The sequence below is a fragment of the Perca flavescens genome, chromosome 8 (genome assembly GCF_004354835.1).
Source record: "Perca flavescens isolate YP-PL-M2 chromosome 8, PFLA_1.0, whole genome shotgun sequence".
Lineage (NCBI taxonomy): Eukaryota > Metazoa > Chordata > Actinopteri > Perciformes > Percidae > Perca > Perca flavescens.
The window spans coordinates 30,826,118-30,841,945 of record NC_041338.1 but is presented as its reverse complement, the minus strand read 5'-3'; the positions used below and the strand labels follow the sequence as shown (position 1 = coordinate 30,841,945).

The 15,828-nt window shown below is 39.0% G+C and overlaps 1 protein-coding gene across 1 annotated transcript in view; it reads right to left on the bottom strand.

The window, feature by feature from the left end:
* Positions 1-15,828, bottom strand: part of swap70b (switching B cell complex subunit SWAP70b) — a 40,727-nt gene that overhangs the window by 9,988 nt on the left and 14,911 nt on the right. The window contains exons 4-8 of the mRNA XM_028585650.1: positions 14,540-14,767; positions 12,599-12,745; positions 11,979-12,087; positions 11,229-11,410; positions 139-246 (exon numbers count right to left, since the gene is read on the bottom strand). Coding sequence (XP_028441451.1) covers positions 139-246; positions 11,229-11,410; positions 11,979-12,087; positions 12,599-12,745; positions 14,540-14,767 — 774 coding nt within the window. The remainder of the gene's footprint in view (positions 1-138; positions 247-11,228; positions 11,411-11,978; positions 12,088-12,598; positions 12,746-14,539; positions 14,768-15,828) is intronic.

Sequence of the window (15,828 nt, the reverse complement as noted above, 5' to 3'; positions counted from 1 at the left end):
TAAATGTTTAATTAAAATTTTGAACTCAACTAATAAAAAAACGCCCAACACTATACCAAAAAGAGGAAGCTGTCTTAAAGTTGCTCCCCCACTTGTTCTGACGTAATGGCCCGGTTGAATATGACAAGGAGTGCTTACAGTTTGCTCTCTCTCCAGGTCGATCCTGTAGCGGTCCTGGAGTTCAGTTTGAGTCTCAAGACGCCTTCGTTCTTCTTCTGCTGCATTAGTCGCCGCCTCCTCCAGAGCCTGCCAAAAGAAAAACAGATCATCAGATATTCCCAGTAGACAAAAGCACCTTCTCGGTTTCCTGTTGTTTTCACCCTTAAATTAATATGCAATGTACATTTAACAGAAATAAAAAAAGGCGAAACCTGATCAGGGGGGAATTACACTCCGCTTATTTTGGTTTGAAAGCTGTTGCCTACAGTTTGTAAACCGAAGTCAGGGCTTGACATTAACTTTTTGAGGCACTTGTCCTTCGGACAAGTACATTTACGTTTCACTTGTCCATGAACAAAAGTCACTTGTCCGGGTAAAGATTCATCATTTTATAATTTTTTTTGTGTTTTGCTAATGCAGAATTTGAAGAAACCATTGAAAGCATCCAAACACTATCAACATTAATACAATTCAGTTTAAATAGTAGAAACAAATGTGTCCCAAGAATAGATTTCTTCAACAAGAAAAAAGGATCTCCAGACTCATAATACAAAGTTATACTTTGCACGCCGGTGTGCAGAAGTTAATATATTGAGATTCTAAGTGAATATTTTAAAGTTTCTCATTACTTTCAGATTCCTAGTCAATATTCTAAGTTACTATGTCAATATATTGAGATATTCTGAGTTACTAAGTCAATATATTGAGATACTGAACCAATATGTTGAGTTACTAAGTCAATATATTACGATACTAAGCCAATATATTGAGATTAAGTCAATATTTTATAGTTTCTCATTACTTTGATATTCTTTGTTTATATTCTGAGATACTGAGTCAATATATTGAGATACTAATTCAATATTTTGACCAGAGGTAGTGGTGACTTGAACTTATACTATATCTAAAATAATTTTGTAGACATAACAATGTATTTTGCCACTAAATGTTGGTGTCAGTTTTTTTTTTTTTTTCTTTCTACAATTTCACTTACCAAGGGGTCCTTTAAAAAGGTGTAGCTACTTTACAGTTGATTATTACCTGATATTTAATCCGCTACAAACGAGTAGCGGAGCAGCTAGTAACGTTACGAGGCAGAGAGCCAGCCGTCAAGAGTCAAATTAACTTCATGCTTCATCCGCACAAAGCACACTTCTATCGCCACGAGTGACAGCTTTATTCGGCTCGTTTTCTGTGAACGATGTGGGGACGGAGTAACGTTAAAGCGTAGTTAGCATGCTAACGTTAGCTAACTAACACCGGCTGCCTGGCTTGCTGGTTCCGCGGTGCTTTCATGCTGTATCGCTTACAGAGAATGAGCTGAACAGTGGGCTGGGTCTAACGTCAGCGGTCCGCTCTCCCGCTGCTGCTGGGTCTAACGTTGGTTAATGTATTTGTTTCAAATCGGTAAAGTAAAATCTGTAACATAAACGGAATGAGTGGCACATAATAACGTATATAATGCTTCATCCACACAAAGCATATTGCTATCGCCACGAGTGACTTCTGTTTTCAGCTTGTTTTCTGTGAACGATGTGGCGAGGAGGTAACGTTAAGGTGGAGTTAGCAAGCTAACACCGGCTAGCTCGCCGTGCTTTCATGCTGCTTCGCTTTCGGAGAATGCGCTGAACAGCGGGCTGGGTCTAACGTTAGCGACCCGCTGCCCGGGATTGTGGGGTACAATATGTATTTGTTTCAACATTGACGAAATGAGTGGCATTTTGTTTTGTTTGAGTTTTAACTTGTCCAGTGGGGCAAGTAAATTTCTCTTCCACTTGTCCTACAAAAAATCCACTTGTCCCGGACAAGTGGACAAGCCTTAATGTCGAGCCCTGGAAGTGAATGCATTACCCTCCGTTATTTAAATGTATTACATGGCTTGGTTGAATTCTAATGTAGAATGCGGTCTGTTCTTGATAACAGACCGCTGCTAAGGATAACACACCGTTGCCATGCAAAAGCAGAGCGTTGCCATGGACGCAGTTCTGTTCACTCTGGAGGACAGCTATCCGCTGAAAGAAGTCTGGATAATCAGCTGTGGCAAAAAGTGGGGAAACGTGGAGCAACTTATGTCCTCCAATTCAAGCAATGACAGCAGATCTGATGAGCGTCTATCGCTAGTATCTTTCTATACCGTCTATGATCGCTAGCTACGCAGTAACAGCCGCAGGGACAACAACGCTAATTAGTTAGCTTACATTGCAACTTGTTTAACGTTAACTTACAGGTGTGTCAACATGCAGCGGCTCTGCAAAAAGGAAACGAGATGAATGAGGACATAAACGTCCACATAAATATTCCCAAAGAAGCCATTCACCGTGTCTCACTTCACCGTCAACAGAAATGTTCAGTTTAATGTAAATTAGAGCAGCCGATAGCCCGCTAGCTCACTACAACGCGTCAGCTAATGTGTCAATTCCTGCAGTGATTAAAACAGCAGCTGGGTCATTTGTCCACCACGGCAGCACCCCATAAAATATACGGCTACTACCACAGCCCGTAAGGTGGTGTTGAGTAGATAGCTAATAGACGAAGGATTGCATTACAGAGTTTTTACGTTGCTATGGACGCAGGATTCCAACCGTAGAGACGGAACGGACTATTTTCTCTAGTGGAAGCAATACAATCGTATTTAAATCAATAAACTCCCATTTAAATCAATATGTTGTCAAGTTATTAGTCAAATTATTGATTTATTTGGTAAGTAGCCATGTAATAAGCGGGATAATGTAGAGCGAGGCGGTTGTTATAGCGAATACAACCCCTTCAGGCTGATTCAAGACCCCTCCCCTGATCACCCTGTCGGGGTTGCATTGGCTATAACAACCGCCTCGCTCTACATTATCCCTTACGTAACACCTTTGTTTAACAGAGAGAGAGAGATGCAAGGTCTAAATAGGAATTGAGATTGAACATCAATAGTGCCCACTGCTAAAATGGTTCTTGCTAAGAAATGTAGATCGAAAAAATAAAGCAAATTTAAAAAGGTCAACTGGGAAATTCTAACCGCTAAACCGACAAAATACATTAATGGACTGTATTGTATCACTTTGTCTTTTCCAACTAACTGCATATTGACAGATTGGTTTTGATTTGTGGTGGATCCTAGTTTATTTTCTGTCGCAGGAAAACTGAGAAATTAAGAAGATTTCATTCCACTTTAAAAGGGATTTCTGCAGATGCACCGATAGACTGGCCGGTGACCGGGATTGGCCGGTGTTCTGACGATCTATGCTGCCTTGTCGAAAAATGCTACCGTAGCGTAAATCGATAGTAGAGTCTATCGAGTCGCGCTGCCCTATCGAAATGTGCTTCCTTATGTGATATATTTGCCTGCATATTTCCAAATGTGCAGGCAGGCTGAATCCCATAGAGGTATATATAACAGTATTGACATCTTATGTTTATTTGAGAATATTTTGATACACCATTATATCTTTATTGAATATTTCAGTGGTAGCATATTCTGATAGACAAATATACCCTATCAAATAATGCTCCCCCAACAGAATCATTATATATTGCACCACTACTCACTCCATGTGCACTGTCAGGAGATAAGGAGCATATTTTGATATTCTATTAAATTATATTTATTGAATATTTCAGTGGTAGCGTATTCTGATAGACAAATATACCCTATCAAAAGGTACAATAAATAAATTATTTATTAGACATTACTCTATTAACCACAGTATCGGCCGTATGTCCGACCGCAAGGTTGCATAGATTTATGGGCGGGGAATCAGACCATGCTTGTGGGTCGTGCGCATGCGCAGAACCGCTAAGTAGCACATCTCGATAGGTAGCATAAATCGACAGAACACCGGTTTTCACGTGCTCGGCCATGACCGGCGACCGGCAGGTCAGTCTGACATATACCGATTTCCTGCCGGTCAATGCTAAAAAATTAACGGACAACATAAATTATACGAGTTACAGTTCTCAAGGACGCACGCGCACACGGACACGACAGCACAGTCTCTTTTTCCCTCCCTTTCTCTCAACTTTTCCGCCGTGTGTCGCGCTATTCTCGCACATGTAGGGAACCTCGTGAATTAACCTGCAACATGTCAGCTGTTTGGAGATTCTTCAGCGTGTGTGCAGAAGATAACAAGTTTTCAATATGCAACACCTGCAAGGAAAAAGTAGGGCGTGGAGGGAAGACACCAAAATCACATTTTTTTTAGTTGGATATTGGATGTGAAAAGAAGGAAATGGTTCTAACATTGCACTTTAGATGTGTCTGAATTTGCCACACCAGGAGTAATTTATATAGTTCTATTTCATAGTGATCCATTATCTGTTCAAACAATTTTCTATGTTCTTTGCAAAATGTTCTATTAAAGAAAAGATAGAAAATAAATATTTGTGTGTGCTGTAAAGTGGTTAGAAAAAATGAAATCGGAATCGGCTAAAATCAGTATCGGCTGGCCTAACTCAAAGAAAATTGGAATTGGCCTAGAAAGTTGTAATCAGTGCATTTGGTCTCAGGACACTTAATATTAAACTTTGGATAGGAACTTAGTTTGTTTTTCTTAAGTTGTTGTCACCTCTTTTTTGGTTGTTTCTTCTTTCTCCTAGTTAAAATGAGAGAGACAAGAATGATGTTTGAGTAAAACAGGGAGTTAAGGAAATGCAGCTTTAGCAGACGTTTGTGGTCTCTGAGGCTTTTTTAGTTAAACATTGTCAACACTTTCACATTTTCCATTTTTATGCAGAAGTTAAAAACTTTGAAGCGTGTCTCCATTGTTTTGTACATTAAAGCAGATGTAACGGGAGAAATTAATCTTTAGGTTAATTGAGTTGTGCGGCTGGGTGACCACTTACCCCATGTTGACTTGTCACTTAGCTGCGACAGACTATACATTATATAGCAGCATAGTGTGAGAACCAGACTGCCTATTGTGTGTGTGTGTGTGTGTGTGTGTGTGTGTGTGTGTGTGTGTGTGGCCCAGGGAGCCCCGCTCTCTCTCTATCTCTCTGTGGGGCCATACATGTGTGTTCATTGTGCATTCATGCAACCATCTATGTGAGACAGGATTTTCACCTCAATGGCAAATTGTTGTGCAATCATTGGAGAGCAGTGTCATCCCACACAAAGGCTGACTGTTGTTCCCTGTACTGTATGTTACACAACTACGATGTGAACTAGATTGACTGACTGTTGCTGCATTTCACTGTTTGCAGTGGTGGGTGAAGTATTCAGATCCTTTAACTTAAGTAAAAGTACTAATACTTCACTGTAAAAACACTCTGTTACAGGTAAGAGTCCTGCATTGAAAATGTTACTGAAGTAAAAGTATGCACGTATCATCAGTAAGTATTAAAAGTAAAAGTACTCAATGCAGAAAAATCTTCACATTTTAGAGACTGGAAACGTGCTGTATTGTAGACTGTTTTATTGTTGGGTAGTTTAATTTATAATAAAACATTGTATTTTATAAACTAAATGTGTTTTGTGTGCAAAAATCTTAATTTGCAAAGTAACTAGTAACTAAAGCTGTCACATTAATGTAGTGTAGTAAAAAGTACTATATTTTCCTTTTGAAATGTAGTGGAGTAGAAGTAGAAAGTGGCATGAAAAAAAGACTCCGGTAAAGTACAAGTACCTCAAATTTGTACTTAAGTACAGTACTTGAGTACATGTTCTTGGTTACATTCCTCCACTGACTGTTTGTTACAACCACACTGATATGGCTGCAACATGCCGAGTGCTGCACTATTCAAAACCTGATTAACTGAAATTATGGTTATTGTTTTTTTTTAGTTCAGTTCAGAAGACTTCTCTGACCCCCTGAGCTTTTGAAATGCTTAATTCAGCTTTTTGTCGTTGCTATAAAGTTTCATTCTTAAGAAAGGCTTTTGCCCAACAGTAACAAAACACAAAGTCATCAAAGTAGTTCTTACTTTCCAATATTTCTTAAATTAGACATGCAGTGCCCTGCGTGATGTAGGTTGGTGGACTGAAACAACAGGGACAATTGTGGACATAATGTAAGCCCAGGGGCCAGATGTATAAATGATGCTCACACACAAGATGCATACACCATTTCCCCACAGAATATGCAGTGAGAGTGTGCACACCTGAGGCAAACCGCAGACCAGGTCTACACATGGTAGCCTTGAGTGAATAATATAATTAAATATAATAAGAAAATAATTGTATTGTGATCTGATCACTTTCTGTGATCACATTCATCACTCTTTTATTGAAGGCATCATTTTATTTCCTGTATTGTAAAGCACTGAAGTTTGTTTTGATAACATCGCTGTAAACTAAGTCATTGATTAATGACGGTTGAGATGTTATTGCCAATGAGGGTTTACGGAACAGCCGTTCTTTCTAATGATTGGTCTACAGATTGCAGTAGTGGAGCAGGCATCCATTTATGGCCAAATGTGGGAGAGTAGATGAGACTTCTGTGTGTGTGTGTGCCCAGTTTCCCAATGACTCAGATTTATACGTGTGTATACATATGCGTATGTACAGCTTTTTTATTTTAGTTTTACTTATTTTATTTACCTCAGGAGTTCTTCGTTCTATACCTGATAAAGTCTGATATATTAAATAAATAAATACACTTAGTGTTCACTTTATTAGGTACGCCGGTAAAATCTTATGCAACACCTCAGCCAATAAATTCTACCTTTGCAAAGATAATGTCCAGTTTTGAATGAAACTGGTCAGAGAAGTGTTAATTTTACTTTAGGTTTTTATTATTGAGGTTGTAGTTTGCAGTGGTGTTGAACGGAACTGCATTAAATTGAAAAGTGTTTCTAATGTCTTGCTCACACATTTACTAACATGAAGAATTAGAAACATATTTCAATATAATACAGTCCAGTACAACACCATTACTAAAGTAATAAACATACAGTTGAATTAACACCTTTCGGACAGTGTCAACAAAAACAGAACATTATTATCTTTCTAAATATAGAATTAGTGGTAGATCGGTTGTATTGGATTACATTAAAGTGTGTAGTTGTACCCAATAAAGTGGCCAGGAAGTGTTTATTACAGGAAAATATTTAAAAAATGGTTTTACTCTGAACTAATGTCATAACTTGTAACTAATTAGTAATATATTAATAACTGAATCGTAACAGTTAAAAATGTAAAAGATACAGCGGGTCCCATCTTGCACCCTGCGCAGCGCAAAGCCCGACGAAAGTGTCTTTGCTAGTTTAAGACCGACGCAGTTGTCAATTTCCCGTCCAGCGCCCACGTCGTTTAAATATCAAATACACCCCACAGGGAGGTCTTACAGGGAGGTGTGTTCAGGTGCATTCTTGGCGTATTGCGATCTTGAGGCAGCGGAAAGTGATCGCGCCATTGACCAACAAAAACCTGGTCAATAGCGCAGCATTTCATTGTTATTTTAACAGCAAATTAGCACACTATGCTTGTTACACACACACACACACACAAAAATATTACAGTGCAAATCCACCATCATAATAGCAATGCGCCAAGGTACAAACGCGCATGGCGTTTAAAAGTGAATGGGAGATGACACTCTGATTGGTTTATTGCATGTTACGCCCAAAACACACCTATGAATTAATGAAGACGCTGAGTACAAGCCTTTTGAACCACGCGCCCGGCACACGGACCCTTTTTTCCGCCGTCAAACTAGCAAAAGTGCATTTGGACACGCCCTAAACGCACCTGCGCCACGCGCTTCACGCCGTGCGCTTTGACCATTAAAATAGGGCCCAGCATGTTTTAACATGTCCTAACCTCCTGTTAACCTCACAGCCATTTACAGGAAGCAGCCATTCATCATCTGTATTTGGGGAATCCACATAATCACAACCAGGCAGTCAGCAGTGTCAACAGACAGAAGTGTGAGTCAGGTTTAGGGAGCTTTACTGGAAAAACATTTATAATGGAGACTAATGTCACCTCTCTACCTACTTCCTGGTTCAATACACATTCCTCCTTTTGCAGCCAGTGACAGACTTCAGTCGCAGGCTGCAGGGTGGAGCTGATCTATTATTGGTATTCATGAGCTGGCAGCGAGTTTCAGAGGAGACCCACCAGAGTTTAGGTGACCTACTTTAATTTTGTGTGTGTGTGTGTGTGTGTGTGTGTGTGTGTGTGTGTGTGTGTGTGTGTGAAACCTGTAATTTGTCATTTATAAGAGCTACTACAGATAATACGGGTTTAGTCAGTTTGTGTTATTTTAAGGTGTGATGTTATCTGTGAGGAATGTTGAGTCAGCTTTAAGACTTTGTGTTGTGATGACATCAGTAGTACTTACTGTAACTGCAGCAATGATGATATAATTACGAAAATATATCTATAAACAGTATTTCCTTTCAGGAAAATAGACTTCCTTCCTCTGATGTACAGAATTAACAAGCTCCGTAAAAGCAAAGGATTTCATACATGACATGATACAGTGATGGGATGTAACGAAGTACATTTACTCAAGTACTGTGCTTGAATATAAGTCTGAGGTATTTTACTTGAGTATTTCCATGGTATGCTACTTTGTACTTCTATTCCAGTACAATTCTGAAGCAAATATTGTTCTTTTTACTCCATTTAATTTGTCTAACAGCTTCAATTACTTTATAGATTCAGATTATTTATACAAAATATAATCAACTCACATTAAAAAGGGATATACACATTAAAGCATCAATAATTATTATCATAAAATATAATAAATATGATTCTGAAATGAGCCATTCTGCATAATGAGTACTTTTACTTTTGGTACTTTAAATATATTTTGAGGCTTATGCTTTTGTACTTAAAGCTGTAGTGCACAACTATTTATATTAAGGAAATTAAGCATATCAGCTCCACAAAACTATCTCCGTATTTCTCATTATGGCTACGTTTACAAAATGGTGTAGTCCGGTGACTTTTGCATGCAGCAGCAGCAGCTTGAGTTATGCGTTTTACGTCACCGCTGAGAAAGAACAACAACAGCGTTCAGCTTCGGAGATGAAGAGGACTGCTACAACACGTGAAGGCATGGCTGAAAACCTGAAGAAGTGCCGACAAAATGTTTCAGTCAGTGATTGTACTCCTACGAAAAGACGTACACGTTCAGCAGAAGGACTAAAATCCAAAAAAGAAAGTGACCGACGGCAAAGACAAAACACGGATAACCATTGGTCTGGCTTTTCCTAGTTGGAAAAAAAGAAAGGGACATGTATGAATGGGTTTTGTTATGTATTAGGACTTGGAATTATTGCGATCACCGAAGGCTTGTGTGATGTGGATGCGCCAACAGTTTTGTTGTCATTACTTAGAATTCCTCATGGGGGAGACAGAAACTACGCACTATAGCATTTAGTAAGATTTTGAATGCATGACTTACTTTTCAACAAAGTATGTTTACACTTCAATATTGCTACTTTTAATTAAGTAAAATATCTGAATACTCCACCACTGACATGATACTATGTTGCTTATCAGACACCCAAACGTGCAAAGCGCTTTGTTACATCCCATTTGATTCAGCCAATGCTTTTATCCAAAGCAAATTCCAATAACTTCCAATTCATGCACCGATGGCAGCGCATAGGAGCAATTTGGGGTTCAGTGTCTTGCCCAAGGACACTTCAACATGGGACTGCAGGGCCAGGGAACAAACTACCGACCTTCCCATTGTTACACAACTGCTCTACCACCTGAGTCACAGCCACCCTGCCTTTATGATATTATAGAGAAGAGAAAGTTATCATTGTGGCAATATTTTATCTTATTGCAAGGTAGTCTGTAGAAATATGGCACCCAGGTTACAAAGTAATCTACCAGGAATGTGGCCTTGATTGCACTTACGCCAAAAACGTTGAGCCAGGTTCAGCTTTTTTTATTCATATTTTTTTATTTTCTCTGCATTGGCCCTAATGCAAGTGAATGTGTTTCTACACAGGGCTAAAAGTAAGTCTGAACTTCAGGGATTCAGTCAGCGATAACCAGAAATTATCTGTCCATGTGACAAAACAAGAGCAGACAGAAACTCCTCTTCATAGTTTGAGGTTCTTAATTTTGTGTCAAGATGTGACTGATAATGCAGTATGATGAGGAGTACAGTGTAGTGAATAGAGATCCATGAGTTTACTTTCCAGCTGAGGAAACTTTCCTAATAAGGAACAGAATAGACACATCCAAACAGCTACAGAGTCAGCTATGAAAATGATCATGTGTCTTAAATACAGACAGCCTGAAGTCCTTTTCAAACTGCAACTGTGCTTCTTTAGAAACTATTTGGGATCAACATGTCCTCTTCCTCTAGGTCACTTTACTTGATCCTGGAAGCCCTTCCTTATTATTATTATTATTTTTTGAGTTGAGTGCAGTAATTGTATTCTTTTTAATCTTACAGGTTTAAATAATTACCACTGGGGAAATCCCTCGGGTTTAATTCCAGTACATTACTTCCTGGATGGCCCTTTCCTTTTTTTTTGCTGGTAGTCAAAAGGTAGGTGTAACCATGCCACACCTGAAACACCAGGATCCTGTTTGTGTTTAGAATTTCCAGTGTATAGGTTGTTTTTCTTGATTTTTGTCTCTCTCTGCAGGACCTCAATCACCACATCAACCCCTCACGCTCTTCCCAGTTTCATTTACTGAAAAGGACTGGTTTCATTCATTGTCTGTTTGGTGTTGTTTGTTACTGGAGTGGGATGTTTTATGACCTAATCTTTGTTGTGGCAGAAATTTGAATCTCTTTTCTTTTTCTATAAAAAGGTATTTTAAATAATAATAATAATAATAATAATAATAATGGAAAATAACCTCCACAACTGACATTTTCTTTTTTGGCCAAAAGAAACAGTAAGTGCGGCTTACATCAACATGTAGAAGTTACAACATCTATATACCTGTCTATTCTGCATACCTTCTTTGCACTACAGGTCCAATCTTTGCCCTGTCATCATGGATCCCTCCTACCGGTCTCGTGTCAAAAGAACATTTCCACACTGAGCCATTTTAAATTCAGGATACTACAAAAAGGAACTGATCTCGCGCCAGATGTTTCCTGACCAGAGTGGATTCATAGGGGGAACATTTAATGTGTGTTAAATCTTCTCCTCACCTTCCTCATGTTCTCCAGTTCAAGCTGTTTGGCCTCATTGGCCGTCTGCAGTTCACTCATCCTCAGCTCCAGCTCCTCCTGTTCGGCCTGCTGCTTCAGCCGCAGCTCCCGCCGCTTCTGTCGAGCCTCGCGGTGCGGCGCCGGGCGGCCCTGACGCAGCAGGCTCACACAGGTCTGAACGGCTAAATGGAAAACATGGAGGAGACATTAAAATCATGTCTGTAAATGTATGTAGTAAGTACAAGTAATAAAAAGGTACAGATAATCAGTGAAGAGCTGTGAAGCTTTAGATTAACAATGTAATAAAACAATGACAGAATTATAGGAAAACTCAAAAATCTGTTTATTAATATATTTCATATATAAAAGCAAAGCATCATCTATCCATCCATCTATCTGTATCTAAGAGCAATCGTGTAATGAAGAGGAAAAACTTGATAACAATTTGACAAGTTTTTAAAAAAAAAACAAAAAACTGCAATGTAGAAACAAATATTTTGTATTCAGACATATTTAAAATTTAACTTCCCTTTTTCTCAAGTTCTCATTGACATTTATTAAGTACTCTCTTTACTTGATACAGCTCAAATAAAACATATTAGCTTAGGCAAAAAAAAAAAAAAAAAAAAAGTGGAGTGAACGAATGAGACCCATTATGAGTCACCACCTTTAGGCTTACAGCTACTAATGTGATCTACTTCTCTGATAAGTAATAAGAGGAATGATTCCTGGAGACAAACCACTACTCACCCTGGATCCACTCCAGCTTCTTCTTCTTGTCTGACGCACTGATTTCAAAACCTTTTTGCAACGACTTGATGAGAAAGAGACACTTCTTCCCGTCTTTATCTTGTAGAGCCTGCAGCGAAAAACAAAAGATACAGATTATAATAGCTGATAAATACACAAAAGAAATAAGAGTACACGAAAATATTTCAGTTACACAATCAATATCTTGTGTTTTTAACTGTGCTGACTGTGTGTAACTAACTGCGCCCATTGCTTCATCAGCTAGAAAGGCAATGAAATGCAGTCGGCACACCTAAAAAAAACAAGTATATGTTTTAATCCTTGGGACCTTTTTCTTTTATCTACTCGGCTTTTCACAATGACTGCTATAAGATAACATGGGAATTGACCCCCTTTCTGACCCATTTCAATCGTTGTACTGTTGTGAACACACATATGGTTTGATTGACTCATGATACAGCACCAGCCATGGACTTCAAGCTCCGATATGTGTATCGGTTACAGGTAATATTCCGGATATTTTGTACACCCTGGTCTCAGATATCAAATTGGTCACTATAAAGGCGATGAGGCTGAGAGAGGAGTAGAAACGTTTTCTTTAAAAAGCAGCAGTTTCTTGCCTCCACGCCGCAGTTTCCATCCAGTAAGATATCTCCTTTCTTTTCAGCCAGGTCCTCGCTGACGTAGTAAGAGATGGAGTTTGGCTTTAGCATGAACCAGCGCTCGGTCCAGTTCTTCCTCTTGTGACCTTTCTTCATCATGTAGCCCTGCAGAAAGAAATATGAGGACATGAATCAGGGTAATTTAAACCCAACAACTACTCTTAACTTTACTTTCACTAAAATGTACACACTGGTTTCCCTGTGCGATATTGAACATTAAACCATTGTGTTCTTTATTTGCTCACTTTGACGATAAAGAATGTTTTCTTAATTTAAATGCTGTTTTTTTGTCTCTAAAAAGGTAAAAGGTACTTTATTGTCACGTACATATACATGTAGCGGAATTCATTCTCTCCATTTTACCCGTCCCTCAAGGGAGCAGTGGGCAGCCATTTACAGCACCTGGGAACTCCAGATCTCCCCATGACCCCAGTATCACATTCACACATGCTTTCACATGAAAATATACAGACGTGCCACACATGACCACAAAATCTCACTTCCTTATGAACTCACCAAGGAGGTTATGTTTTCAGCTAGGATTGTCTGTTTGTTTGTAAGCCAGCAGGATTACAGAAAAAGTACTGGCCCGATATTCATGGAACTTGGTGGAAGGGTGTAGCATGGGCCAAGGAAGAACCCATAACATTTAGGAGCAGAACAGAGTCATGAGGCGGATACACACAGTCTCTTTCATTTTCGTCAACATTGTGAGAACGTTTGTGCTGCTTTCATGTAGTGTCAGAATAATCAGACAAATTAGTTCCCAACTGGAAACTTACATACTGCATTAACATAGTGCAATGGGGCATTCTAGTTGTATGTGTATTGCAAGGGGCTGTTTAAATTCTGTTCTGTTAATGCTTGTTATGTCTATGTTAGTCTCGAGGTGAAGTGTTATATGAACCTCCTTTTATTTGCAGCTTTTCTTTCTGTGTATTAGGTTTCTTTTTAAATTACTGCACATTTATTCTTGAAAAATGTGTAAACACTGCACACTTTTCTTTTTGACTGACTGACTTGACTAAAAGAAATACTTGCTGCTGCAGAATGAGCTTTGACAATGTGTCACATATCAGACTTGTTTCAAGTTCTGTATTTTTGTGGTCAACAAAAGCCCAAAACCAACATGTTATTCTGTCTCTCAGCACTTCCCAACTTCCCTTTCCTGCACTCAGCCCTGATCCTATTGGTTCTTACTGAAGACAAATATTTAAAAACAAAAAACAGGCCGTACTGTAGTTTTTTGTAAGTAAGGCAAACAGGAGTAAATAGTACAAAACACTACTGTGTGTGTGTGTGTGTGTGTGTGTGTGTGTGTGTGTGTACAGTGTGGCTCATTGATGCATTTTTGGACAATAGCGCTCTATGGCACAGAGGAAGAAGATATATCAGGCACAAGTATTGTGTGTGTGTATCCAAAATACACACACAATACTTGTTAGTTAGTGGTTGTTCTTTTCACGGGATTTGTTGACAATACGAAAAACATAGAATAACATCAGACTCATCCTTTAACATAAATTGTAAATTGTATGTCAAGGATCAAAATTAGTCAGCAACATCAGCGCATTTAATAGAGACAGGGTTATTGTCTTAGTTCCAACCACTGATTAAGACCATGATATGTGGTTTAAAGCTCTGGAAGAAGCTAGTCAGTGAACTTTAGAGTTGAGATTACAAAGAATCACTGTGTTTGCCGATGGCTAGCTTTGGTTTACTTCTGTGTGAAATCAAAGATTTATTTCAGCCATATATCTGCCACCATGATCATTGTAAACTGCATGTGTGCTGTGCGAGAACGGAAAGCAGGACAGGCGTAGTAACGAAGGGGATGGACCTTAGTAAACAATCAGTAACCGAGACTGTATCGTCATCCTTTGCAGGTGTGTTGCCCACCTGTTTGAGCACGTCCATGATGAGCTCCTGGTAGACCTCGTTGATGCCCATGGAGAGCGTCTGGCGGTCCATGCCCTTACTGAAGTGACCCGACCCCACCAGGACGATGAGCTCCCAGGCGTTCAGACTCTTCTGCTTCGAGTTCAGCTGCAGCTTGTAGTCCTCGAAACGCTCCTCCACCCAGCTGCCCCCCATTGCCTCCGTCAGTTTACGCAGGAAGTACTCAATCTGTGCGTGGAGACACATGCAGGGTTAGAACACAAACACAAGAGCATTTGGTAGTGCACAAACACACACGTCAAACATACAAACACAAGGAAAACAATGAGATTGTCTACATTTTTTTTTTTTTTATGTATGTATGTATGTATGTATGTATGTATGTATGTATTTATTTTTTTATTTTTTTCTATTAAAGACAACTGTCCCTGTCCTGTATTTTTCATACTAGTCATCTCTACATGGGCTGATTGGAGCATATTAATCTACATTTCTTCTTGTGATTCAGCTCTTATGTTTGTTGTACCCAACAATAAATCCTCCAGCGTTTGTAAAAGAACAGGAAGCTGGAAACTTCCTTTTCTGCTCTTGAGAAACAGACGTTTTTCAACTGGCTACTGGTTACTGTAACAGTGAAGCACCTCCTGCACAACAGTACAACTGAAATCCAGTTCTGAGTTGGTGTCTGTATGATCTGTAAAGCCCAGAAAACAAAAGCCAAATTAAATGAGTGGTGAGTGGAGTGGGAAGTCAATATGACAACATTTAATAACTTCCCCCATTTTGACAAGTAACCAATTGTTTCTGAGGAAGTGCTTTTCCAATGTAAAGATCTAGCAGACAGTTACTGGGGAAGATTAATGGCATGTTAAATTAGGAGATTCAGCAGCCAGTACACGGTCAGTTTAAAAGTTAGTACCTAGTTGATAGTGGCTCAATTAGGACCCTTAAATATGGATCTAAAATCAGCTTACACTGATCCAAGATCACAATTTTTTGGATATACAATTCTGGAGTTTGAAAGAAAAATATTTAAGTGTTTAGAGCAGTGAACAAACTGCAGCTTTCACTGACAGCAGCCTTAAAAACAAGTTTTTCTGAGGTTGGATTGGGCATCCAACTATTGAACATCAAATATTTTGTCACGTTCTCCGGCTTGTTTACTTACCGTTCGATCAGATATTGCCAAATCTAAAATCAAGAAACTTTTCTAACTACAGACTTTTATATAAAGAACTTTGCAGCAATAAAAAAGATGTTTGGCAAAAACAAAAATAGGCACGACATGT